At 33.1% G+C, this 27836-nt stretch overlaps 2 protein-coding genes across 10 annotated transcripts in view; one reads left to right on the forward strand and one right to left on the reverse strand.

Annotated features, from left to right (window-relative positions):
- Window positions 1-8205: 8205 nt before the first annotated feature.
- LOC101245826 (subtilisin-like protease SBT2.4) lies at window positions 8206-15035 on the reverse strand. The gene is made up of 10 exons (XM_069295909.1): window positions 15031-15035; window positions 13152-13296; window positions 12122-12513; window positions 11945-12040; window positions 11793-11862; window positions 10398-10680; window positions 9794-10143; window positions 9387-9654; window positions 8698-8970; window positions 8206-8621 (listed from the first exon to the last, which is right to left on the reverse strand). The coding sequence occupies exons 1-10, from the start codon at window positions 15033-15035 to the stop codon at window positions 8206-8208; spliced, it is 2298 nt and encodes a 765-aa protein (XP_069152010.1).
- Window positions 15036-20884: 5849 nt separating this feature from the next.
- Window positions 20885-27836, forward strand: part of LOC101267293 (uncharacterized) — a 40854-nt gene continuing 33902 nt past the window's right edge. For 3 of the 9 annotated variants that reach the window (XM_069294977.1, XM_026029902.2, XM_069294978.1), the window contains exons 1-2: window positions 20887-21031; window positions 27234-27836. The gene's annotated coding sequence lies outside the window, so the exon portion shown is untranslated. Of the gene's footprint in view, window positions 21032-25057 lie in introns of those variants that run through there. The other 6 variants (XM_019212893.3, XM_019212897.3, XM_069294979.1 and 3 more) reach the window with 5 other exon arrangements.

Below are 27836 nucleotides of genomic sequence, written 5' to 3' on the forward strand. Positions count from 1 at the left end.
AAGAAACCTCCATTGTTGTTGAAGCTCAAGAACAACTTAGAGAATGGATTCCTATGGTTTCTTCACCATGTTTTAGAGGTTTTCATGTAGATAAAGGTATGGTGATCCTTCATCTATAAGTAACCTTTCACTTGGAGAGTTTTTCTCAATCTTTTCAAAGAAAATTTCATGATCAATGTTCTTCTTCTTCAATCTATCCATGGGTTCTTTCTAAAAAAAGTTTTAAATTGTTAAATCATGATGAATTTATGTTAATGTATTGGTCTGAACGTGATTTTAATCCAATTGCATGATGAACCCATGTTCCCTCCCTAAATCAATTTTTTCCTTGCATGGGCTTTGTGATCTTGACTTGTAATCGACTGAGTTGTGATTATATTACGTTGAAGTGGTTATATATACTGTTATTTACGTAAATTGATGCTTATGAAGGATCCATGAGGATAAATGTATGAAGATTTGAGTATGAACAACCTTTGTTTCTTTGTATTACAATAATTTTCAATTATAACAATTGTGTAAGATTTCAATTATGCATATCATCACTGTGCTACTGCCTTAACTTGATATTATGGATGAATTGTGGGTAAAAATCCTTGATGATCAAATTAAATAAGACTTACATGAATCGATCTAGTTTATTCTTGGCCATTAAGTAGTAACTTGTGATCTTGATGTTGGAAGGGTTGCTATATGACTCGATTATGATTGATTGTCCTTAGCTACTGCCTATAAGTATAATGTGATGATAATTAGGTATAAATGATCCAATATGAATAGATAACCATGGAATTGGTAAAGATTGATTTGGACTCTTTTAGCCTACAAAGTGGATATTGTAATGTATATCACATGATCTAAATGTTAGGGTAGATAAAGCATGATTTCGTTTAAGTAATGATATCTTTAGCTACTTCCCTACATATGTATTGTTGATAAACAAGGTGTATTTATCAATGATGATCAAAGGGTGAGAAATTGGTAAGAATGTTTATCTCCTCTACTCTTCTATAGTAATGTAGTTGATGAAGCCTTGTATGACATTGTGTGGTATGGTCCACTTATGGTCGCGGCGTTCATTTATTGTCATTATATATGTGTTGACCATGGCCTTTCAGGTAAATTGATGATTATATGAAGGAGTGGTTATGATGATCACTTTATGTTTAACTTGTGCCTAGTCTTCTTCTCTAGTTGTGATTCTAGGTGATGTTGCGATTGTGATGAGCATGTAAATGACTTTTTTAAAGTTATTGACTTTCTGCCTATTATGAGGTCTTATAATGCTATATACGATGTTAAGCTAAGATAAGTACATAAAGGCTACGATTTACAGTAAGCTTTTGTTAAGTCTTAAATAAATGAGTCTTATGCTATGTCAATCATTATATGATGTTGTGTGATGTATCATTCACTAGGATGACTCGATAGATGTACTAGTATAGGCAAGGGTATGGGACTTTGACTATGCATTGCACATATGCACATTGATGGGATAGTTCCTAGGTTGGTCTTCTAAGGACATGCGTAGAAATTATACGAACATGTTATGAATGTGACTTATATGCTATGATGTTAAGTATATAATATGATGAAGTATGAATGTGGATAGTGTCTTGGAGTGTTGATATTAAAGGATTGCTCATATAGGTACACATATAGACTTATGCATTGATATATGAACATGTGTGACATTATATGTTATGTGAAGGTTTGATCCCCTTTGAATACACACACACATGAATGATGATCTAGATAATAGAGGGGCCTTGAAAGGTGTGCCAAGAATACTCTAAACTATATAGGTGCTTGAATATGCTATAATCATATGAGGAATGAATATACTAAGCCTAGGTTTTATGAAAAAATGTAATAAAGACTTTTCAATAAAGGGAACTTAGCCTAGAATCGAGTAAACTTGACATTGAGAGGTGTTGACTTCCCTTGGAGAAAGATTCAACATTTTCCCTTATAGAGTGTTGACTTCCCTTAGAGTAATATTAACCTATGGACCCACATGAGGTGTTGACTTACCTTAGAGTAATTCTAACCTATGGACCCACATGAGGTGTTGACTTCCCTTTGAGGAAGACTCACCCATGTTTCTCATGAGAGGAGGCCCCAATTATCAAGTGGTATGAAGAGGGAAGACCTATCTCTTAGTTCCATAAACTATGCTTGCCACATAGGATCTAGTAAAGTGAATTCACTTAGGATGATAGGATGTATGTTAATGTTCTACCTTGGCTAGGTAGGAACACCTTCCATTGGTGTAAGTCTCTACAACACCAAATTCCATGTTTAGCATCCATAATGTTAGTGTTGGTTAAGGCTATAGTTTCCCTAAAGTAAAATGAAAAATGGAAGTAAATGAATAGGATTTTAACTAGGAGGACTTAAGAGAAGTTACTTAGGATAGGTGGAAGTGATGAACCCATATAGACATTGCACAAGTGTCTCCTTTGGAAATCCTAGGAAGGTGATCTAATGTGTATGTTTATGCTTATGTCCATATGCATGACTTTGTAGTATTTGTTTACTTGTTATGAATATGTGCATGGTATGAATCTATAAGATGCGATCTTATCTTTATATGCACTATGTTGGTCTAAATGGCTATATAATGAAGGTCTTGTATTGACATGAATGAAGTTGTCTCCACTTACTTGTTGATGTATGAATTGAATGTTAAGGTTTATGGTCTCATGAAGGGTTTATTAAGAACGTGTGAGGTTATGGAGCTTCACATGTGCATTGCACTAGAAGACTAAGATTGGGGTCATGAACAAGGTCTTATAATGATCTGTATGAAATGACGTAAAATATGTTTAACTTGAAATAGCTTACTGTAATGTGCCTTAAAAATTCATTGAATTATATATGTGATTTTCTATGATATTTGGCCTTTGAATATGTTTATGTAAAGTATGTGAATGATATAAATGCTATTGTATATATGTTTTATGAAGATTAACTCAAAAAGGCATGATGTATGATTTCAAGAAAAATGTCCCTTTTAAATGCATGTTTTTGCATGGTTGTCATACTTAATGCATTCTTATACTAACCCCATTCTTCTCTACTTTTTACACAAAGTGTAGGTTATGGATGCTTAAAGGATGTCTATGATTGAGGAGCTTGATAGGTGATTCCCAAGCTGAAGGAAAGTGGTCCTTAAGTTCCAAGAATTCCCTACTCATGTCTTAATGTCAAGTCTATTAAATGTTGTACAGTTATATCTTATGTTTTACGGGTCGTGTCCCTAATGTATTCTAATGTTGTTGAGTCTAACATGGCGCAAACACTTAGGGTCTAAATATGTATTATGACATATGTATATGTATATATATATATATATATATATATATATATATATATATATGAAGTAAACTTTTCTAGCATATGATATGCTATGAAAAATTTAAATTTTTCGTTAAATTTACTATGTTAATGCGATGAATGATAACTATGGGCTTGTATAAGACCTCCGAGAGGTCAAGTACACCTTGTTACTTCTAGGAGCTGCTCCCCGATTGTGACAGGTTCGCTGCAACTAAAAGACTATTAGCTTATTTCAGTCTAGTACAAATCAACTTTGATATGCATTTGTAAATGTGATTACAACACGAGATAGGTTTGAATTTACTGACAAATTTAGGCTTATCAATGTTGGGAATAAGTGCGATACTAGTTGCATTAATCTGTCTCAGAATCTTATTTTTCTTAAAAAAATCTAGCACTGCATTAGTAACATCTTCTCCCACAATAGGACAAGCTGCTATATAAAATCCACTTCCAAATCTATCTGGTCCAGGGCTTTTGTTACTATATTTCTGAAAGATAGCCTTCTTCACTTTTGTTCGCTCAAACCTTTTAATTAATTCACATTGTTTTCCTTTGTAGGCACTATTCCTTTCCTTATTATTTCCCTAATGCAGGCCTTCTATTTACTTTATCATTGCCTAGAATTTCTTCATAATGCTCCACAAATTGTTTTGCAATGACAGCACGGTCTGTTTGCCAGTTTCCTGATTTATCGTTTAATTGTGTTGTGGCTTGCTTCAACTTTCTATGTTTAATGACAGAGTAGAAGTACTTTGTATTATCATCTCCCCGTCATATCCATGTAGCCTTGCTTCTTTGTTGTAAAAATATTTCAGCCATATATGAAGATCTTCTTAACTTTTTATGCAGATTACTCTTAATTTTTGATAATCTACATTGTTTGGATCCATTTGCAGTTGTATCTGGGCCTGTTGCAGCTTGACTCTATCATCGTTTTCTTTACTCACTACATTCTGAAAAGCTTGTGAGTGTAATGCTCTTAATTTCTTTTTGAGCAATTTCAATATTCTCACAACGTTGTACATCATGCATCCATCTATATTCACCTTCCATCCTTCTTGTACTATATGAGCCTGTTGCAGCTTGACTCTATCATCATTTGTCCGTTCTTTTACTATGAATGGTTTGTTGTCAAAATGGTAACTCCCTCCCTGTAACGCCTCTTGCTTACCAATAATTGTCTCAAATCTTACTACAATCACCCCATTTTAAGCATAGCCACTTTATCTATTCTGTGTTTCCCCCAAAACCTTTTAATATATCCTTTTATCACTTGAAATGGAGGATGTGCACCCAACACGTAGCATACTACAACATTTACCCAATACATAATCTCGGATTCTATATCCTCCAGTTTTATTTCTATAATATCCCCTTTTTTTGTTGGAGGAACAAAATCCAGTTTGTACCCAGCATTAGCCAATTTTGCAATATCAAAATTATCCCAAATTGACTTAGGTTTATCTGATGATGCGATATCTTCTTCCACTTCTTCTTCCCATGAATGCTTACCCCCACTCGATTCCATAGGGCTCCTGTCACTCGCAGTCTGCATAATCCCCTTCCAGATTGTCGACGCTTGATTTTGTTGTTGTCTCTCTATTTCCTTATTTTGTGGTACTGTTCCATTACTCTGTGCCTTCTCTGTTGTACTGGACATTCCCGTTCCTATTTGAGATTTATTTTTTAGTTGCTTCAAAGTTAAATCCCCACTTTGCATACTCAATTCAACTTCACCTTTAGATCCGACTGATTTGCTGCTCGATTCAGTTGCCATTTTACTTGTTTCAGTTGGTTTGCCCTCTTCCTGACCTAGTTTTCTTCCTCTCTGTGATTTTACCCTCATCTGCATTTCTTCCTATGCCATTATAGCTTTTTGTGTGGGCATAGGAGATCGCTTACCCATGGTGTGGTGGGCGCAGGCTAAACTAACTTGTGCCGATAAAGAAAGCTTGCCCAATATTTTTTGGAAATAAATAAATAAATAAATTTATTATAAGTCAGCTACTCATTGTAAAAAATAAGGCTTAAGTCATCTACATCCCCTTAAAGTTGTTCGCATATTTCATCTGAACACCCCAACTACAATATATACCTATTGAACACCTCTACCAAGTTGATTTATAACCATTTGAGCATTTTTTTGTCAATCAGCTAAAACATAAAATGAGTGTACTACACTCGCGATGACATGACAAATTGTCAATAAATGGTGCATATGTGGCATTTTGAGTTATTTTTTGAGTCAAAATAACAATTAAAATTTATAACAAAAATAAAGAAAGAACTCTTCAATTTTTTTTAAATGTCCCTGTACATCCACCATTGTTGTCACCACCATCACAACTCGTTTTCTCTTAATTCAACAATGAAAAAATCGAAGGAAAGTCAACAATTAATTGTGAAATTGAGTTATTATTTTAGTGAAATAATTTTCTAACACTTGATGAAGGAAATCCAAGAAATAAACTTTTCTTCTTCATTTGTATGAATCAACAACGGTAAATCATTAAATTCAAAAAAAAAAAATGAAGACGTCTAATGCTGCCCATTGGACCAATTTTTTCTTTTCTTTTTGTCCTCTTCTTTACAATAAATCAATAATGGCAGATTTAGACTTGAAAAGAAAAATAAAAAAAATCTAACAGTAAAATAATGTTCTAAGATCTGGAGGAAAGAAAAGAACAAAGTGAAACATTAATGGTAGAGATGGTGGAATTATTTAAATTGCAATTTGTAACTTCGCTTACTTTCATAAATCGACAAATATTCAGTTCTAGATCTAAAAAAAGGTTCAAGTGATTCTAGATCTTAAGAAATAAAACGAAACCATGCGACAGGTTAATGGTAGAGATCTTGGTGATTGCTCAAAAGAGGAGTATGTGATGACAGCGAGAATGACAAATTTGAAGAAAAAAATGATGATGAAAGGTAAATGAATTGAAGTGACAAGAAAAAAAATGAAAGAAGGACAAGATTGCAATGTCGATGGCGATTGCTGGAGAAATTAGTGATGGCAAAGAAGCACAAAGAAGAAGAAGAAAGATGACTGTTTTTTTATTTAAAAAATAATTTAACTAAATAAATCCTTTCACGCGCTCATGAGTGGTGAATCACACTCAAAATGCTAGTTAGGCAAAAAGTGCTCAAGTGGTATAAATTTGAAATTGTAGAAGTGTTTAATAGGTACAAGTCTTACTTAAGGTGTTTAAGTGAATTATGCGGACAACTTAAAGGGATTGCATATGACTTAAGCCTAAAAATAAACTATGCATAAATCATAATATTTATTAGTTTTAATAATTAAATATTATATATTGTATCTTTACTCAAAACATTCAATGGTGAGAGATTAAACTATATAAACAATGTATGAATTTTTTTAAAATCATATCTAAAAATATATTATTTTTTTTTCATTTAAAAGGTGTCACAAAATTAATAATGATTACTTAAAGCATTAAGTGAGTATAAAAAAGATCATTTCACATGTACTCAAAAATATTTGAACTCGTGGCAACACTGGAACTTTTGGATGCAATAAGGAAAGTTAAAAATAAACTTCTACTAGTTTTAAATTTAACCAAAAAAAATTTACAATAGTCACATTTCACTAAATTGTCTTAGATATTTGTACTTTGAAAAAAAATATTAATTTATAATATTAATGGGACCATATATTTATGTAGGGGTCTTGTGAAAATATTTATCTTATAGAGATGAGTGATATTTTTCCTTTTGCCCAAGTTGCGATCGAAGAAAACTATTACCTTAGAGATTATTACTTTACCAAGTATTAATTTAATGAGATTTTATTGTATATCTTTATAATAATAATAATAATAATAATAATAATAATAATAGGAAGAAGAAGAAAAAGAAACAGCTTAAATTAATAAATTCCAAAAAGTTTTAAAATATTTAAATATTAAATTGTATCGTTTTACTTAAAATGTTAATGACTTTTGAAGTTCCTTCTATTAATTTCTAATTCTTAATAATATTTATTATCCATAATGTATATTTATGTCTAAACACAACAACAACACGCTAGTCTCTCTTTCATCTAAATAACGTTTGGTACTGGAGTTCCTATCCATCACACAGATAAAACCACTCTTCCTTCCTCCTTTTGTCTTTTTCGTCTAAATAACATTCTTCATGTTTCCCCCCCTAATCACTAAATATGTTTACCCTCCTTCCAATATTTTATTTGTGATGATGATGTTTCTTTGAATTTCATTCCAACCATTTTGTTTTTTAAGGATCAAGCTTCTAAGATACTAGTTTTTTAATTCAGGCACGAGTGATGAGTCATACGTAAGAAAGTATTCTTACATCGTCACAAATAAACTTGGATCATGCGTAAGAAATTATTCTTACATTTTTTTCTTCTATGTTTTCTTGTGTGATTTTTTTCTATTATAATTTTTACTTTAGTCTTATGTGAATGTATTATTACAGTAAGATTATATTTTCTTATTTGGGCTCAAATTAGTCATATATAACTTTATTAAAAGTTTGTTAATTATTAACCAAAGTTACCATTTGTTTGTTGCTTAAAAAGAATTAATTTTAAAAATAATGTTTGGGGAAGGGAAATTAAAAAACCACCTACAATGCTCACTTATCTCAAAAAATTACCACAAAATTTAATAGAAAAACTTAGTATAAGTTTTTTTTGATAACAACAGTAAAATATTACCATAACCTCCAAAGAAGAAATACAAATAAAAGAGCACCTATTCCTGATACAGAGAATAGGCCTCTAACAAAACATAACAACTAGTTAACTTAATATAAGTTACTGTATCATTCTATGTCCATTTTCCGTATAGAGAGTATACCTAATAATGTATATCACATTTTTGTAGAAATAGGAAAAATTGATAGTGGCATCTTGACGACATGATTTAAGGATCCAGTTAGAACAATTTCACCAAATGTGAAGTCATCAAGTGCCTGAGTGACATTGAATGTAATGTGCAAATCTTGGGTTCCCTGTGGAGCTATTGTAAACCAAGATGGCTCAATATTAACAGTTACTCCTTTTGGTGGCAACACTGCACTTAGATACGTCTCTGCTTTACTTTCAACATTTGTAACTGCCCGATGTACTATTCGCGATCCATTGAGGGATGTTATTGTAATCGAAGGCAAATTTAGATCAGATGGATTTTCAAATAACTGACCACAAATTCCTCCTGTTGCAGTTTTGACTATTCTAGAATCAATGTTTGGTAGTGAACAGAGGAAACTGATGTAATCTTCGTAACCTGTCAAATAAATGAGACTTATTAGATAGACATGAACTTTCAGATATATGGATATGGAAATGAAAATAAATTGTACCTGCTGAAAAGACGAGACCAGGATGGAGAGCACCGGAGGGATTGACAAGTCCAGCACCAAAACCAAAAGGAGCAGAAGTGTGCAAGGTGTAGAGATCAAATCCATGAGCCATTATGGGATCTCCAAGATTGTCATAGGTGCTGGCTGTGGTTGATATTGCTGAAGCTATCATTGATGGTGTCCACGAAGGATTGTATTGCTTTATCATTGCAGCTATGCCAGCAATATGCGGTGTTGCCATGCTTGTACCAGACATTAGAGCAAAATTATGTCCTGCATGCATTACGTGCACTCTCTCGATATATATTATCATTTTGAACAACTACACACACAAACAAAGGCAATTCGTATTTGGTATTTGTATATTATTAGAGTTGGAGTTCTGTTAGGTTGAATAGTAGAAGAGGTAATCAACGAAAGACCTTGGTTGTTGTAGAGTGGTAAGTTACCCCTATTCATACTCAAAGGTCATGGGTTCAAGTCTTGTAATTGTGTCGCCCTTTTTATGTCAATCAGGCCCCAAAATGGATATCAGACATCGGAGGAAAAGATCAAAGTAGCAGCAATTGGAAGTCTAATTAGCAATTGTTGTTTTTTAGTTTTACTAACTTTATACTAGAATGACTAAATTAGTTATGAAAAATTTGCACTGAAACTTAGTAAAATCTGTAAGAAACGGAGAGATATACCAGATAGAATGGGATCTAAAAGACTCATGGGACTCCAAGCTGCCCAAATTTGGTGTCCAGGAGCCAAAATATCAGGCTTAAGAACATCAGTAGGACTTTTACTTTGATCAATGTAATCAGGGCCTCGTGAAGAAAATCTACTAACAATAGGAGCTCTACCCTTGTAAGATGCATTTCTTCCTTCACTTATTGCTGCTCTACCTCCATATCTTACCACTAATCCGTTTGCGTCCCTAACAGTTGCTTTTTCATAGTACTGCAATATATTCTGCAAATAGAAATGCAGTTTGATATCAGAGTTTGTTTGGTTAAGATACCGTGTTGAAATAAAATCATCTTGACAAGTACAGTTCTTATCAAAAAAGTATTTTGGGAGAGTCGGATCTTGTACTTGTTTAAGTACGGACCTGTGTATCAGTAGTTGCTGGTATCATTATGGCAGGAGTAGCGAAAGGAATAGGCTCGGCTATGAAATCTCCATACGTTGGATTTGCAACAAAAACAAATGCTTTGAATCGGAGAACTCTGGCTGTCTGTATGATGGCTGTAAGAGTAGATGTCCCATTATAGAAACCAGCTGAAAATGTGCAAATCACAACACTGCCTTGCACAACAAGAGGGTCAAATGCCTCTGGGTATTGGCATTCCTCAGCATTATTAATGGCTATTCTTGGCAATGTGGTATTTATCTTAATCGCATCCTTAGCCAAAACCAACTTATTATACTGAATCATCAATCCATCTCCTGCTGTCGCTCCTACAAAACAATATATAATTCAATAGTAAGAAGCCCTCAAAACAAAAAAAAAAAAACACTAGCTAGCTCCAAATACTATCATCTTCAAATTCTATGGTCCGTTGTCAAATAAGCTTACAACAACAACATACCTAGTGTAGTCACAAAAAGTATGGTTGGTGTCAAATAATATTCTTTTTATAAGTATTCAGTTGGAAAGATAAACTTTGCTATAAAAGTGGATAATAATGATCATGTAGCATAGATGTACTAACCTGATAATCCTACACCCGCAATTTTGAGACCGTTACCAAGGATTAGTGTGGCAGGATAAGTTCTATCAGTGTCACAAGAAGCAACACCCACTGCCCATGGACTATAAGAGATGACAGAGTAAGGAGAAGGACCCTCGTTCCCAGCTGCTTGAATAACGAGTGTTCCAGCCTTGTGTGCAGCTAACATGAAAATCTCAAATAGGCTCAAGAAAGTTAATTTGTCTTCAGGTGGTTCTTCTGGTCCTACTGATAGAGTCAAGATATCTACTCCATCTAATACTGCCTGCAAAACATTTCCATCCCTCAAATTATGAAATTTGGGGTATGTATGTGCTAATGCACCTAAACAATATCATAGTAGTGTCCAATCAATTAATTTACTTTTTTTTTATGAATAATAGTAGTTTCCAATCAACTTGCACGTATCTTACTTATACTAAAATAATTATTACTGATAGAATAGCGGCATAATTGCAAAGGAAAAATGATCTATCGTCGATACGATTTTACCTAACTATTGACTATCACACAAACAACTTTTAAGATTACAACTCCTTTGTACACCTAAGAAATTGACTCCTACAGCCCCTACCTTTAACCTTAACCATTCTCCCTAATTATTAAAAACTCTTCATTCTTCAAAGACTCTTCCCAGCCTAATAAGCTCCTTTACAACTCAACACACCTGTGCAAATAACTATAGGAATGTAAAAACATATAGTTTGGACAAAATGTTTTAATATGCTATGGAAGGTTTAGTGACACATTTTAACATTCTTAACACATTATCAATTTCATGAATTGATTTTGAACTACTACTTGCCTTCTTAACTGCAGATGTTGTTCTAGTCCGGTTGCAGAGACTATGCAACATACTTCATCTTTTAAAAAGCTGTACAACTGAAAGATGATAAGGGTGAAATTTTTATTGCCTTCTCATTGCTTACACAATGTGGCAACACTTAGATGTAGAAACTATGTAAGGTATGCCACATCTGTATATCTCTGAACGACAGAGACTTTACCCTTGAGATAGTTTCCCGATGATCAATAACAATAAATGCTATAGCTATAAGCTAAAATGGACCATTGAAAAGATACACAGCTAACGAAACTTGGTGATGTCACAATAGGACACTGTTATAGAGAGGTCAATAAGGTTGCAGACTATCTTATCAAACTAACCTCGGTCAGTCAGAATGAGTGTTTTTATGACTCCTATAATTTTCTTCTTGTGAGAGCTAAATGCCACTCCAATTGGATAAACTGAGACCTTGTTTCGACAACATTTTTATTCGTCCATGTTGTGATATAACCGAGACGTTGAAACTTTGTTTCCAAAATTTTACCTTTAGCTAGCTAGATAAATCGTAAAAGGTTACAAGTAATACTTACTTGATCAATTGCTGCTAATACATCTGAAAGAGTTCCTATGCTTGGATAAATAGCTTTATAAACTGCAATCCTATAAGTCATAAGCAATTCCACAACAATCCTTTAGAAACCATCCTTTTTCATTGTGCCTATATGTATGTGTATGAAATTACCTCGCCCGCGGTGCCATTCCACTTGCTCGTCCATAATACAATCCATTTACCACTACTGGAACTCCAAAATTTCCAGTTGCAGTTGAAGCTACATGACTGTAAAGGAAAATACAGGTCACATTTTCATTCTAGAACACAGGTTAATAGATACCAAATACAAGTCAATATGCATTTTACCTGCCATGTCCAACAGCATCAAAGGGTGATAATATATCCATGGAGTCATTTAGTGTGGTAGTAGTTTGCGCTCCAGCTGAGAAAAACCTGGCAGATACTATTTTACCATTGCAGGAAGTTTGGGGAAATAAAGGACCTTCCTCACAAGCTCCAGAAAAGCTACCAGTAAAAGTTTTATTTGTCGTGGGATCATACGCGAAGCTAGGGTGGTCTGGGTCAATCCCAGAATCAATAAAACCGATAACAATTCCTTCACCGGCATTTCTGTCTCCTCCTTGTTGAGTCCATACTGCAGGTATACCCAAAAATTGTGGAGTGTAAGTAGTCATCTGTTTAACCCTCCTGTCTTCCTCCAACAACTTCACTCTTGCCGCATTCTTCAACTTCTTAATCTAAAATTGTTCAGTACTACTACAAATGAGAAGGCTGATAAAATCTACTTCCAAACAAGGATCAGGATTAAAATATGATGAGTATTATCTTCATTTTCATCTACAGTTTACAAGCAATATCAATTAGTGAAACATTGAAAAATTAACTAAATTTAAGATCTATGTATAATATTTAAATGTACACAAAAACTATTATCAGTTTGAGAAAAATAATGCAACTAGTTTTGAGTTGTTTGAATATTTTCATGATGGATGCAACTTATTCTATACTGGATGAGAACACCTCCAAGTACATCACGTTGATTCTAAATTTCAATATTTCAAACTTTATATAGCCTCTCAATTTAGACTTCTGTTATTTTTAATTATCTATTTCAATTTTATTCTTTAATTATTTTTTTATTTAACCGTTAAATCACTTGTTAGGTCAGACCGACTCAACGGGCCTAGCCCATATTAACGACTCTAATCATGAAGTAACACTCTAAAATTTTAAAAACAAGTATATCATATAGTAATTGTGAATTTATTAACATTGATAATTGGTTAGCATTTCTTTGGTGCAATAAGATATAATTAGCAAATAAGTGAAGATCATGTGGAGTAAGATAAGTAATAGTTTGAAGATGGCAAAATACCTGAGATGGAGTAGTGTGTACAGCAACACCATTTATGATGTGTTTAAAGCTATAAATCTTGTCATAGCTCCCTCTCTCCAAATAACTTTGTAGAAATTCATCATGGGATTTTGTCAACTCATTTGCATAAGCCTTTGATGCTTCACTAAATAAATAACATAAAATTTTCACTCATAAGATGGTTATGTAAAAAAAGTATTTTACGTGACAAAAAAGTGATAAATGAATTTGGGATACAATATAAAACGTAAACTCGTACACACCTTAATTATTATATAGAAAAGATCATAAATTTTGTGAATAATACCTATTTGGATCAAGTTTTTTTCCTTCTTGTGAAATTGTTTTAACATGTTGAAATGCAATAGGATCACCTTCCAATAGAACCAAATATATTTTTTTATCTTCACCATTACATGAAACAAGAAGTACAAAGAGAAGAAGCAAGTTTTTTTGGACTAAAATCATGGCTAGCACTAATATGAGAAGACAAAACAAGAGTTTAATTAAGTAGAGGTTTCATACATTCAAGTTCAATAAAAAGCATCTTTCACTAAGCATGAAAAACCCAAGTATTAGGAAGCACACACATTTTTATTGTGAACAAAGTCTACCTTTTCAAGAGCAAAATCAGCTCATATTTTTAAAATTAACCGTTACGTTTCTCTCATCTTTTTTTTTTTTTTTTTGGTCTAGTCTCACAACCTCAAAAATAATAATCTAAATTAGAGATAATTACGTTCCAATCCCTTAAAGGTGATCTTATTTACAAAATAGCCAATAATTATATAGCGCTCTCTCTATATATATAATCAGTGTATAGATTCCATATATTGGGTCAATGTCTATAATTTATGGAAAAATTAGCTAATTAGTCAAAATTTCTAACATAGTTATTAAAAATGTCTACACTAAAAAATAATTTTTAAAATGTCAATATACATTCATTTATCAAATAAAGTGTATCCTAAGTTAGTTCCTAATTTATCTCATAAACCCATGTTTCAGCCATCACATTCTCTCTCATATTTTTTTTTTAAAAAATATTTTTCGCTCTCATCTATTTCTCTCTTCCAATTGTTCTTCAATTTTTTCATCTCCCGCTTCTCTCTCATCTTTAGGTGCCAGTTTTTTTTCTTCAGAAATTGGAAAAAAAATATCCCAAAAGATATTCACAACAATCTCATAGATTCAGGTATGTATCTTTTTTTGTGTTTTAGGTTTTTTCTACATACATATAAGAAGTGAACCATTTTTCTTTCAAACAAACAAAATTGGAGCACCCATAGAGAGATACTTAGTCGGATGAATTCCTTATCCAACAAATCTTTTAATTGCTCTTTTGACTCCTTAAATTATTTCGGAGCAATACAATAAGAAGGAATAGAGATATATAGCGTATCTGGGAGAAGGTCAGTACCGAAATTTATTTTCCTTTCGGAAGGAACACTAGGTAATTCATCGAAAAATACTTTCAGAAACTCATTAACAACAAAGATGGGGGTTTGGAATCGATATCCTTAACCTGAACAAATTGGTATATGCAACCTTTATAAATCATCTTTCTAGCTTTAAGACAAGAAACAAACTAGCTCTTAGGTATAAAATCTCCTCATTTTTACTCTACGACGGGCTCATTAGTATATTGAAACTTGATCACTCTGTTCCTACAATCAACAAAAGCATAATAATATTGGAGTCAATCCAAACCATGAATAACATTGCAATCTAACATATCAAGTTCTATAAGATCAACATGAGCGACTCTATGAGGTAAGGAGAGAGGATAACTTTTGTAGACTCTCTTAGCCACAATAGATTCACCAATAGGGGTAGAGATGGAAAAAAGGTATATGAACACATCTGGAAGAACACCAACCTCATTGTTACGACTCGAAAAATCAGTTAGTGAAACTAGAGCCTAACGAGTGTGTTTGTTAGGATTGTTGTGAGGTTTGATGTTGTAAAATGAGTTCCCAAGTAGGTTGAGGGGTTAAACGTCAAGGTACGATTTTCGAAGCACCAACCAAGGGGTCCTTGAGGAGGACCCTAAAGCCTAACCCCCCCTTCTCCCCAAACCCCCCAGAATTGCTCAAGCTGCCAAAATAAGGCCACCTACGGATGACACCTACAACCAGTAGGTGGATCCACGCTCCGTGGGTGGGGGATCGTGGTTCAGGCCCCAAAATTTCAAGTATCTAAACCCACCTACAGACCTCAGGATGGGGCGTCAATGCACTTACAGTCTGTAGGTCAAGGGGTGTAGGTGGTGACTATAGAATCTGCCTAGTTCGGTCAAGGCTAGGGCAGTTTGGTAAATTCCTAATTAATTCATTATGGGTTGGGGATGGTTTATTTTTATTAATTAGAGTAATTTAAGTATGTTTAAAGTATTAAACACCCCTTTTCAATTCATATTCTCTAAACTCAAAAATAGAATCTACCCTCCTTTCAAATAATTCTCTCTCTAGAAACCACTATTGGAGAAGAAAAAGTCAAGGTTTGAAGCTCAAGATTTCATCTCTTCTCTTTAATTTTGTGGAGTTTCTTCAATTGAGGTATGTTAGTCTTCGTTCTTGGTTGGTTTCCACCCAAGGAGTCCATCTAAAACACGATTTCAAGTTCCCAAATTCCCCCCAAAAGTTATGGTCCCTATCTAAGTCATGGATTCAATTTCAAAAAGTTTTCAAAGATTTATATGTGATGAATCATGATTGAATTGATGAATAAATGTTGAATTATGATGAATTTACCCCATGAACACTTGATTACCCCAAAATACTAAGTTGTGAGTTTGTCATTTAGGATTGGTTGATCATGGAAGCATGTGAAGAGATTAAGTCTATATTGATTTGGTTTATTGAATTATTTCTTCATGCTCAAATTGTAGTATCTAGGTGTCTTGGTGAATTGTGATCCATGACCTTGAAGGGCAATTTATAAGGTTAATGTGTGATTATGATGCTTATGTTTATTTATTGTGATTTCAATAAAAGTAATGTGATTATGACTATAATACAATGGTGGTTTTGTTGAAAGGTTATCTTCACTATACAACACTCACATTCATGAATGAAGAATATGAAGTTTCTATGGTTAAGTTAAGGATGATGTATTGATTGAGAGACTATTCTCAATTGTACTCTAATGAATGATAATGACATGTTGTGAGGAGATTTCGTCATAATATGGGATTCTTAGTTGAAATTTTATTCTCACCTTTGAATCTATGAGCTTCCTCAATGAATAAATTTTGGGTTTGAGATGGATACTCATCCATGAGTTGAGGAGGGTGTCTAGTAATAATCTTTTATCTCATAATAATAAACTAAAGTAATGAATGTCAAGTACTTTGTCGGGAATAATGCTAAGCATCGAGTGGATATGACTTGAGATGGATGTTCATCTGTGAGTTGAGACGAGGTATTCAGTAGCAATCTCTTGAGATGGATGCTCATCCGTGAGTGAGGCGAGATATCTAGCAGCAATCTCCTTATCTCATAACTATGTGCCCTCATAGGTTATAGCTAGTGGATCTACCTAAGCTAAAAATAATGCTCCTACCTTAGGCAAGTGTGGATCCTTTATTCAGTGTGGTAACACCGGGATTCCATTATTTGTTCACATGGTCAATGTCGGTTAAGGTTTACCCCCACAAAGAATGGTAATGAACTATGACTTCTCAAGAATGCACTACTTAGTGTTGGTGGCGTATGAGCCTTCATCCATGCATTGCACAAGTAGAAATTGAGAGTAGTCATGATATGTTCCTTTATGTTATAATGTTGTAGGATTAAGGACATGACTTTGTACCATGGTTACTCAATAACTCCTATGAAGTATGAGTGGTAGTATGGAATGTCATTCATTCATTGCACAAGTAGGTTTTGAGAGGGATATGATGTGTTTATCTAATGCATTAATGTCTAATGAAAACGAATGTTCTCCTAATGACGGTAAATGAGAATGTTGACTTAAAGGCTTAATGAAATGATGCATGATTAACTTGGATTTGTTATATTGAGTTCCTTTCCTTGTCATTACTTGTGAAATGTTTATGTTCCTTATGCATGAGTATTGTCTAAAGATGAGTATGAATAATGGTAAGTTCATCTATAGTGACCTCAAAGTTGTACTTAGTAGGAATAGTAGTATGTAATGCCTATCTTACATTGCACAAGTGTAGCTTAGGGTTACTTAAGGTAAACGTATTAATGTGTGGTAATGGTTTATATGTTGAATATGTTGTATCTTATGTATTTTGTACTAAAGTTCGTGATGTTTTGACATATGCATGGTTTTCAACCAAAATGTCCTTTTTTAAGCATGATTTTTATATGGCTATCATACTTAGTACATTTTTGTGTGCTAACCCATATTTCTATATTTTTCACAATGTTTAGGGTTTGGACATGAGTATTGTTCTTGGAAGATAGGTTTCTTAGGTTCAAGGAGTTGAAGATTTGGTGAGTCCTCATAGCCTCGAGGACAAGACCCACCATGTTCCTTTATGTATTTTATTATCATGTTTAGAGCTTTGTATGAGTTATGTCCCAAAGTGTTATTCAAAGTCTTGTAGATGGTTGAAACAAAGTATAGAAAGACTTCCACTTTCTTTTACAAAAATTACTTCAATTGTAAAGAAAAATTTTAAATTCCACACTATTTTTCTATGTTCTTATGTGATGATGTGCTATGAGTCTTGTATGAGACTTTTCAGAGTCTTGTACGCCGTGTTACATCCGGGGTGTAAGCTCCGGTCAAAATACTCATAGCCACATATTGTTTTACAAAATACAAGGTTGCACTGAGATTGATTAAAACATAAAAATCAAGATGAAAGACTTTCAACATATCGGTAATCATATTAGGGGAGACCTCTTGCTCATGACGAGTTTGAAGTGCATAAAACTGTTTTTGCTTTAGAGCACTTGAACCCGAGCTAGTAGGTGAAACTGGCCTACCATCCTTTCTATTATCATTTTTAGAAGGAAAATCCCTCAAGTAGTGATCACTCTTGACACAAATAAAACAATTATTCATACGCATCAAGAATCTTTTGGATGACTCTTGCACACTTTTGACATGTGGGAATCGAAGAACCATTTCGACAACCATTTTTTCCTTGAGTTTTAGGTTCAGACACCTATTCTTTGTTGAACTTAAAAGTCGGAGTATTAAGAGAACCTTGACAGGAAAACCTTTGTCAAACTTAGAACGATCATGTCCATTGGACCTTGGATGCGAAAAGTCACCTTCACTAGTCTTCGCCCTTTTTACCTTCCTAAAATTTTCCATAAGTTTCTCCTATTTTATTTGTTGAACATAATTAATTAGAAAAGAGATTTTCATTTCCTTAATGAGCATGATGGTAAAAAATTCTTTAACTGCTATTTTGACAAATCCGAACGAACCTTCTCATTTTTGCCCTAGAGTCAGCAACCATAGTATGAGCATAACTAGGAAATTATGTGAACTTCAAGACTTACTCTTTCACACATATATTAGGTTGATGGATTCAAGTCTCTTTTCCTCTCTCATATAAAAGGGAATGATATTATTAAGGAAATCACCCTTAAACTCTTTCTTCTATTGGTTATAGCAAACTTGAGCAACACTTTTAAGTTGATAAGCGACTGATTCCGCCTTTTCTATCGGCATCACTCCCATGATCATCATTACATTGTATATCCCATCAATAAACTCTTGATGATCTTTCAACTACAGAGTATTCATCTAGTGAATTCTCTCTCTCTAGTTGTCATCATATCCACATTTGGATTCAGGGACAGGGAGAGTACAACCTCCCTATTGGCTTGGACCGTCAAGGCTTGAGCGAGTACTTGAAAAACATCTCTAAACTCTACATTAGTCACTTATTCGTCTAAGAGATCATCCAAAACTTCTGGAGCTTAAGGAGCTTCTCCGCATTTCTTCTAACATATACTCTTTGAGTGGCCATGTTACGACCCGGAACACTAGTAGGTAAAACTAGATCCTAACAAGTGTGTGATTGAGTTTGAAGTAAATGAACATAAATTAATGTATTTTGATTAGTTAAATTGACCAATGAACATGAATTAATAATTTAGTTTCCTTTGTTGGTGAAATTCATACTTTCAAGACTAATAAGTCTCGAGAATAAAATAGAAAAAATAGTATCATATATGCATTTATATTATAAAATGACAAATACTCTCTTTGTTCAACAATAATTGTCCACTATTTACTTTGCACACTTCTTAAGAAACTAGAAATAGAAGAGTAATAAGTATTACTCCACCCGTTTCACAAAGAGTGGTCTGGTTTGACTTGACACAAGTTTTAGTAAATAAAGAAGACTTTTAAACCTTGTGGTCCTAAATTAAAGTTATGTTAAATGTAATAAACTGCCCTTCAATCCCGTGGATTTAAACATGCCACATGGAAAACTGAAATTAAAATGTTACAAAAAAAAGAGTGTTATAAAATATTATAGTGTGAATGTCCACTACATTAAGAATTTACTCACCCATTATCTCCATTACTTTCTTCTATTATGAATATAACCATAACCTCCAACTTTATAACCATTACTCTTGTAAGCTTTCACTTTCATAACCTCCTCCATTATATTCATGTTAATGTCATATTTGTGACTAATCTTTAGCATGCCTCTAAGTTACACTATAAAATAGGCATAATGGTTCTATTGTATACACTTGAAGATTTGATGAATAAGAAATGCTCTCATCTTTTGTCTCCCTATTTCTATTGATTTATCTTCTATATTTCTTGTCTTATTTTGTTTTAGTTTCACAACACATTATCAGCACGAGTAGCTCATTCTCCGTCAAGAATTAATGAATGGTATTTCTTGAGTTTTATGAATCATACTAAATTCTTCGGTTGCTAGGTATACTTCATATCCTATATATAATTTATAATAACAAAGCTTGTTTGTAGTTATTATAAAATGGTTAGTAAATTATAATAATCTTCATATGTTTGAATTTATTTTAACTTGGAACTTATATACGATTCAAACTTGTTGTTCTAATTAATTGATTTTGCTCATTTTTCTCGTACAAGTCAAGTTCAGATTATATTTATGATTATTAATAATTATTTTTTGTTAATGCATTTGGTTCATTAAGGTATTGATTGAGGGTAAGACAGTGAATTCATGTTTCACCGCACCAAGTGGTAAGACATCGAGTTAAAGTCTTGGTGCACCATGATAATAAGAAGTTGGGTTCAAGTCCCATTGATTTATAACCAAAGTTGTCTTCATATGGATGAGACATTGGGTTCAAGTCGTAATGCCCTATAGTGATGATATGATGATGAGTAACATAAAATTTTATACTTTTGACTGAAAGTCATGAAATTTTAAGACATTGGGTTTAAGTCCTAATTCACTGTACCGGTGATATAAGAGAAAAGACATAAAATCTGACTATAACCACCTACTACAGATGGGTAGTCGGAAATCTTTGTAATTTTTCGACTACTATAATCGGTACATTAAGATTTATGTTTTTGTAATTTATTAAAAAATTTATCCGACCATGATTTAGACTATTGTAGTCATAATTTATGTGAAATAAAGTCAACAAAATAATTGACGAAGTATTTGATTACAGTGATCAAAAACTTATTAAATAATTAAAATATTATTTTTAATTTGCGACTACCGTAGTCGAAAAAGTTAAAATATTTTTAATTAAAAAGTAATTTATTTTCAAATTGGTAAAGTAATCTGAGGATATATCAAAACGGGTAAAGTAATCTGAGGGTAAATTTCTTCAATATTGTAGGTCTCTCTACTGAGGAAGGAAGGAAGGACGAAGATATCTTCTCAATTTGATAATTCAGAGCTTTCAGATCGTTTGTAAGAGGTAATGTAAACACTCTCTCTTAAAATTTACTTTCAGATTGTTTGTAAGAGATTTCATATTGCTTAAAAACTCTCCCTACTCTTTAGGGTTTCAGTGTTCCCAAAATTATAAGTAAAACGAAAAAAGACATTGAAATATTGTCGGGATCAATTTTTCCACCTTGCAATGTGTTCCAAGAATTCAAAAGAATCATACATTGGGCATGTTAGAGTGAATTTGAAATTTCTTGAGAGTAAGTACAAAATTTTCTGCATTGATTAAATGTATATGGCAAATATAAAGGGAAAAGCCATTTCGAGAGCTGCAATTCGAAAATCGTGTGGAAGCGAAAAAGTATATTGTTAAAGGAAGAATATTATGTATTTTTTTGTTGTTTTTATATGTCGGAGTTGGTATAATCGGAAAAGTAAAGATTTTGGAAGCACTAACCTTGAAAATTAATGGGAAGAGGGAAAATTGTAATATGAAGAGTGTCTTGTAGAAGGTACTGTTTTGGCTGTTTATAAATGTTGAATCTGGTATGTAGGGAAACTGGAGATGTTGGAAGTAATAACCTTGAATAGTTCTGGTAAGAAAATATATTGTAAAGGGAATTTCAAGAGTAATAACAACCTTGAAAACTTATGGGAATTGAAAAAATTGTATCACAGAGAGTTCAATAGACTTAAAAGGATGAGTGCGGTGTAAAAGATGAAGTTTTAGATTGTTTTCAGATGTCAAATTTGGAATAAAGGAAACAAGAGATTTCGAAAGTTAAAACCTTAGAAGTTTAGGGGAGGAAATATAGTAAATAAACCATTTCATGTATATTTAATAGGTGAGAGTGTCATTGGAAAGTAGCAGGGTGCTTTTGTATGTGTTTTGAAGAACTTGCCTAGCGAATGTGTCATATGCATGGAGGTCATATGAAATCTCAAAGCAATTAGATGTCTTTCATTTAAGTTATATGAAGCGAAGTATACAATTTTGCATTAATCTGAGAATTTCCTTTATCAAATCATATCTTCATGACATGAGTAGTGCAATAGCAGATTAATATTGCTTCTTAACTCTTACCTTTTGGTGTTCTTGTTAATTCAATACTTTCAGTATGTTATTTTAATACCATAAAACTATAAAGTATACACAACTAAAACAAAGTTAATTAACTTGAATATCCAAATGTACTATGTAGTCATGCTAAGTTGTTCTTTTTCAGTCCTATTACTTAATTGTTGGCAAGGCAGTTGGACAACAAATGGACAATAGAAAATAATGTCATCCAAGAAAAAATAATATTGAACACTCGTATTCTATGTAATTTCCTTTTCATTAACAATGCTAGCGTACAGATGCGTTCATGACATTTGTGTATACTTAAAAACAAATCTCCATACCCCACTTCACTATCTTGAGTTAAATTCCCAGATTTTTCCATCACAGAACCAGGCAGAGTGTTGTTTGTTTTCTACCATTAAAGAAATCAAGAAGATGCTTGTGAGTTTATATTTTTTTTCCTTTTTTAAAGAAGCAGCTTCACATCTCTTTAGGGTTTCAATTTTGCTGAGAAGCTGTATATTATTGTTGCCTCGGTATTTCTCGCTTTCTATATTTTGACAATTCTAACTTAAGGTTATGATTTCTTGCGTTTAATTTTTCCCTAGACCACACTTTGTGGGACTACAATAGTTATTTGTTGTAATAACTTAGTTTCGTGATATCTAAGACCTTTGATCCATTAAAGGATTGTTTTTTTTTTGAAATAGATGATGTTTCAGTGTAAGTTTTTTTACTATCCGTTACAGAGGACATTACTTCTGTTTGTATATCTTGATGAAGTGCATTCTGAGTTTCTAATTTCGCTCATGTTGAGTAATTTGGATTACATATATTCCTTGACCCCTAGTGAGATTGATAGTTACGCCTCACTTAATGTTGTTGGGTACCTAAATCTGTGTTCTGCTGAAGATATATCAAATTCAATAGTAGTCATATTGTAGGGGTAACTACGATTGATGGCTTGTTTGAGGCATATTTTGATCAATGTCTTTCTTGTTGTTTTTATGAAAATGGAAGTGGATCATATTATTGGTATTGTTAGAGTTGGTAGTTATGGTAGGAGTGGTAGGCGATTATTTAGTAGATTAGAACCTTACAGGAAAAGTGGTGTTGAAGCCAAGTTGGAGGGAATTTAAATAATTATAGGCTAAAGTCTTAGTTAGCAACTTACTGTATCCTTAGTTTTGGCTAGTGCTAGAAAGTTAGTTTCACCCTTCCATATGCAAATGATGCAAAATTGTTGGATAAATATATAGGAGCAAATTATTAACTAGGATACATAATTCTTAGATTTGTTTTTGTGGAAACAATGGACAAATGCTTCAGAAGAGTAGCAAGTTTAATATAATGTTCATTCTATTTGTTTTTTCTTCAATCAACAAATTAGAGTTAATTTATGCTTAAGTTTCCCTACAAAATTGGATTGATACTCAATTTTATCCATTACTCTGCAAGTTTCTCCTCTATACTCTCGATTATCTCTCTATTCACAACCGGTGAGTTCAAACTTTAAGCTTTTCTATTTTCACTAATGAAGTACTGAATATGCTTATATATAGTCTATATTTTTTTGTATTTTCCACTTTCTTAACTAAATTGTCAAGATTATATCTTTAAAAGTTCTATAATATGTGATGTTCTCGTATTTTCTTAAACAAGTTAAAGTCAAATATGATCAAATTATGTAGTTGTACTGTTGTTTTTTTTTAATATGTGATGTTCTCGTATTTTCTTAAACAAGTTAAAGTCAAATATGATCAAATTATGTAGTTGTACTGTTGTTGTTTTTTTCTAAGATAAGTTCTCATTTTTTTTATTTGTATAGATGGAATTTGCACATAGTAAATGGATGTATGATAGAACTCATCCTAATCGTGTGGGATTAAGGGTGGAATTTATAAATGGAGTTAAAGAGTTTATTGCAAAAGCAAAAACTAGAAATGATTTTCTTATAGAAGGAAAAATTAGGTGTCCTTGCGCCAAATGCAAATATATCAAGTTATTAAAACCAGATAAAGTTGAATTTCATATTTTGAGAAGGATTTATGTATACTTATTATGTGTGTACTGCTCATGGAGAGAATTACGTCAATGTAGCTAATGTTGATTTTCAGAATGCGTTTGATGGTGTGGATAGTAATGTAGAGAATAATAATATTGAAAATTCTCGATTCAGTGAAATGTTGAGGGATGCTTTTGGGATGTTCCCAGGGGTTCAATCAGAACCAAATGATGAGGCTAAGCGCTTCTATGAAGAGTTAACTGAAGCTATCCGGCCATTATATAAAGGTTCAACAAATTCAAAGTTGTCTGTTGCTGTTAGGTTGTTAAGTATAAAGTCAGATTATTCAATTTCTCAAGCGGGAATGGATTCCATCATTGGGATTATGAATGAGCTTAATCCAAGTAAACTTAACTTACCTAAAGATTTCTATACGACAAAGAAGATGGTTTCTAAGTTAGGACTTTCATTAGAAAGGATTGATTGTTGTGAAAAAGGTTGCATGTTATTTAACAAAGATGATGCAACTTTAGAAAATTGCAAATTTTGTAATCAAGCTCGTTATAAGAAAGTCACAAATGTCAAAAGGAAGAAGGTTCCAGTAAAGACAATGCATTACTTAACCCTTATACCTAGGTTAAATAGGTTATATGCATCAATGAGATCGGCTCTTCATATGAGATGAGATTATGAACATAAAAGGCCACCTAGTGTTCTATGGCATGGAAGCATTTTGATAGAGTGTTTCCTAACTTTGCTAGTGAACCTAGAAACATTAGGTTGGGATTATGTACTAATGGATTCACTCCATTTGCGGTCTCTGCGGCACCATATTCATGTTGGCCAATATTTTTATTACCCCGTATAATTCTCCCTCCCCCCCCCCCCCCCCCCCGAGTTATGTATGACAAGTCCATATTTGTTCCTAACTTTCATTATTCCCGGTTCCACACAATTCAAAAAAGTTGATTGACATATACATGCAGACTTTGATCGATGAGTTGAAATTATTGTGGAATCAAGGTGTGGAAACATATGATGTATTTCGTAAGCAAAACTTCATATTGCGTGCAGCTTTGTTGTGGACTTTAAATAATTTTCCTGCTTATGGAATGTTGTCTGGGTGGTCAACTGCTGGTAAGTTAGCCTGTCCATGTTGTATGGAAGGCATCAAAGCCTTCAAATTAAAACATGGAGGTAAGATTTCATGGTTCGATTGTCACCGTCGATTCTTGCCAATGCATCCTGAATTTAGGAGAAATACTACTGGATTTATGAAAAAGCAAATTAATTTTGAAGAACCACCTGCAACTTTATCGCCTGAAGAAGTGTGGCATAGATTTAGGGATCTACCTCAGGTAACAAATTCTCCACAATCTAAGATACCTGGTTATGGTGTTACACATAATTGGACAAAACAGAGCATATCTTGGGAGTTGCCTTATTGGAAGCATAACCTTCTTAGCCATAATTTGGATGTCATGCGTATTGAAAAAAACTTTTTTGATAATATATTCAATACTATGATGAGATCAATAACAAGACAAAAGATAATTTGAAGGCTAGGATGGACTGGAAAGAATATTGCAAATGAAGTGAGTTGTACTTGACATACCTTAACAACAATATTCAAAAGCCCAAGGCTAGTTACACACACACGCACACGCACACGCACACATGCCTACTTCTAAACAAGATTCATCATCTCTTTAACTAATCAAAGTTGTTATTTTGTCGGACAGTTATTTTGTTGGTACATATGGGAATGATGTTGTTTATTCTAGGTTTTCTGGGTGGTTTAGAGAATATGTAATTGTTACCTGATAATAGTAAATATTTTCCCATCAATTACATGTATTTGTAGAATTCTAAATTTTGTTTAATTCAATATAGGTTCATAATCCAATTAATATCGTGGGCGACGTGAATGTGCAATTTTTACGAGATATTTCTTGGGGACCTGATCATACAGTTAGAATAATGTCCAAGTACTTCATCAATCTGTATAAATTTCATACAGAAGAATGGTCCAAAGGCAAGAAAACTAATAATAGTGGGGTGTGGGTGAAAGGTAAGGGGGATATTCATTATTATGGTGTTCTTCAAGAAATTATAGAACTCGAGTATCTTGTTGGTTGTCCAAAGAAAAAGATAGTAATCTTTCGGTGCAAGTGGTATGGTCCTGATTCTAGTGGTACAAAGGTTCATCCTCAATACAAAATAATTGAAATTAATCACACAAGGCAATAACATTTCTATGATCCATTCATCATTGCACAAAATGTGAAACAAGTGTATTACATTCCTTATCCTTTCTGCAAGAATAAATCATTGTGGCATGTAGTTATAAAAACAAAGCCCGTGGGGAGAGTGGAAGTTGAGGATGCATTGGATGTAGCGTATCAAAATGACATTTCAAGTGTTTAAACAATAGTAGATGATGAATTAGCACGTGAATTGCATCTTAGTGAAGGCATCTATGAAGAATTTGATGCTACTGTCCTTCAATCAAATCCAAATAATTATGGGGAAGGAACATCAAAAGTTAATGAGGAGGAATATGAAACTGATGAACATGAAACAAGTGATGAGGAACTACTTGAAAAAAAATGAAATAAGTGATGAGGAAGAATTTCATAGTGATTATGAATCAAACAAAGATGATTGACTTTTTTTGTTTGATGTGTTGACAAATTTGGATCATTATTTTATCCAATGTTTTTCTCTTGAGTTTAGTTCATATATTGGAATACGTTGGATGTTATAATGTTTAACTTGAGCTTAATGTGAGCTATATATAATTCATTATCTCAAAGTCTAGATTGTCTAAGATAAGTTTCTGTTTGAGTATTTTTGTATTTTATAACAAAAGAACGATCTGATTTTTTTCTGATTGAGTATTACCATAGTCAAAGTGCTTCTATTTTATCATGATTTGTTATAGGTAGTTTTAAGGTGATTTTATTTCCTATAAGCTATAAATTTTTCAAGTAGTACATCACTTTTAGTTATTTTACTCAATCATAATGTCTATGTTTTAATAACCTTTATTGTCATTAATGTAACTTACTGAGATGAAACAGGTGTATAGAAAAATGTTGCGATCTTTACTTATTGTGCACTTGATACTTATCCTTATGCTTATTTTGAGTGTTTTTTTAGAAAATGAAGAATATATCTGGAAAGCTTCGAAAGCAAACAAATAAAAAGAAACAACAAAATTCTCAATCAGCTTTATTGCCACCGACAAGTCAATCAAGTCAGCCATGTGCAGGTCCTCCTAAGGAGGATTCCTTCCCATCAACATTTCCTCCTCAAGGGACTTCACTGCCACATACCAAAACATCACTATCATCTATCATTCATTCTCAACAAAATTCACAGCCCCCTAGTTTTCCTCTCTTTTCGACATCATTACCTCCTTCCTTTTTTAGTATACCACCATCTGGGCCTATTAAAAATAACTCCACAACTTCTCAGGGAAGGAATACAAGTCTTCAGGATAATATTGTGCCCACGCCTCATATAAATTCTTCTTTGAGTAATCGTATAAGTCAAAAAGTCTGCTCCCATCAATGCTTCCACCATCGACTCAAGCTGCATCTCCAGAATCATCGACACGTAGCATATCTAGGTCAAATATTGGAGTTGATATACAAGTAGCACCATCTGTGATCCATAGTACTTCTGCACCAGACCAAATACTCAAAATGCTAGAGATTATGATGTTTTTCATAGGTTCATTATCACTCCTGATGAGTATGA

Source organism: Solanum lycopersicum, chromosome 3 (assembly GCF_036512215.1).
Source record: "Solanum lycopersicum chromosome 3, SLM_r2.1".
In the NCBI taxonomy this organism is placed as follows: Eukaryota; Viridiplantae; Streptophyta; class Magnoliopsida; order Solanales; family Solanaceae; genus Solanum; species Solanum lycopersicum.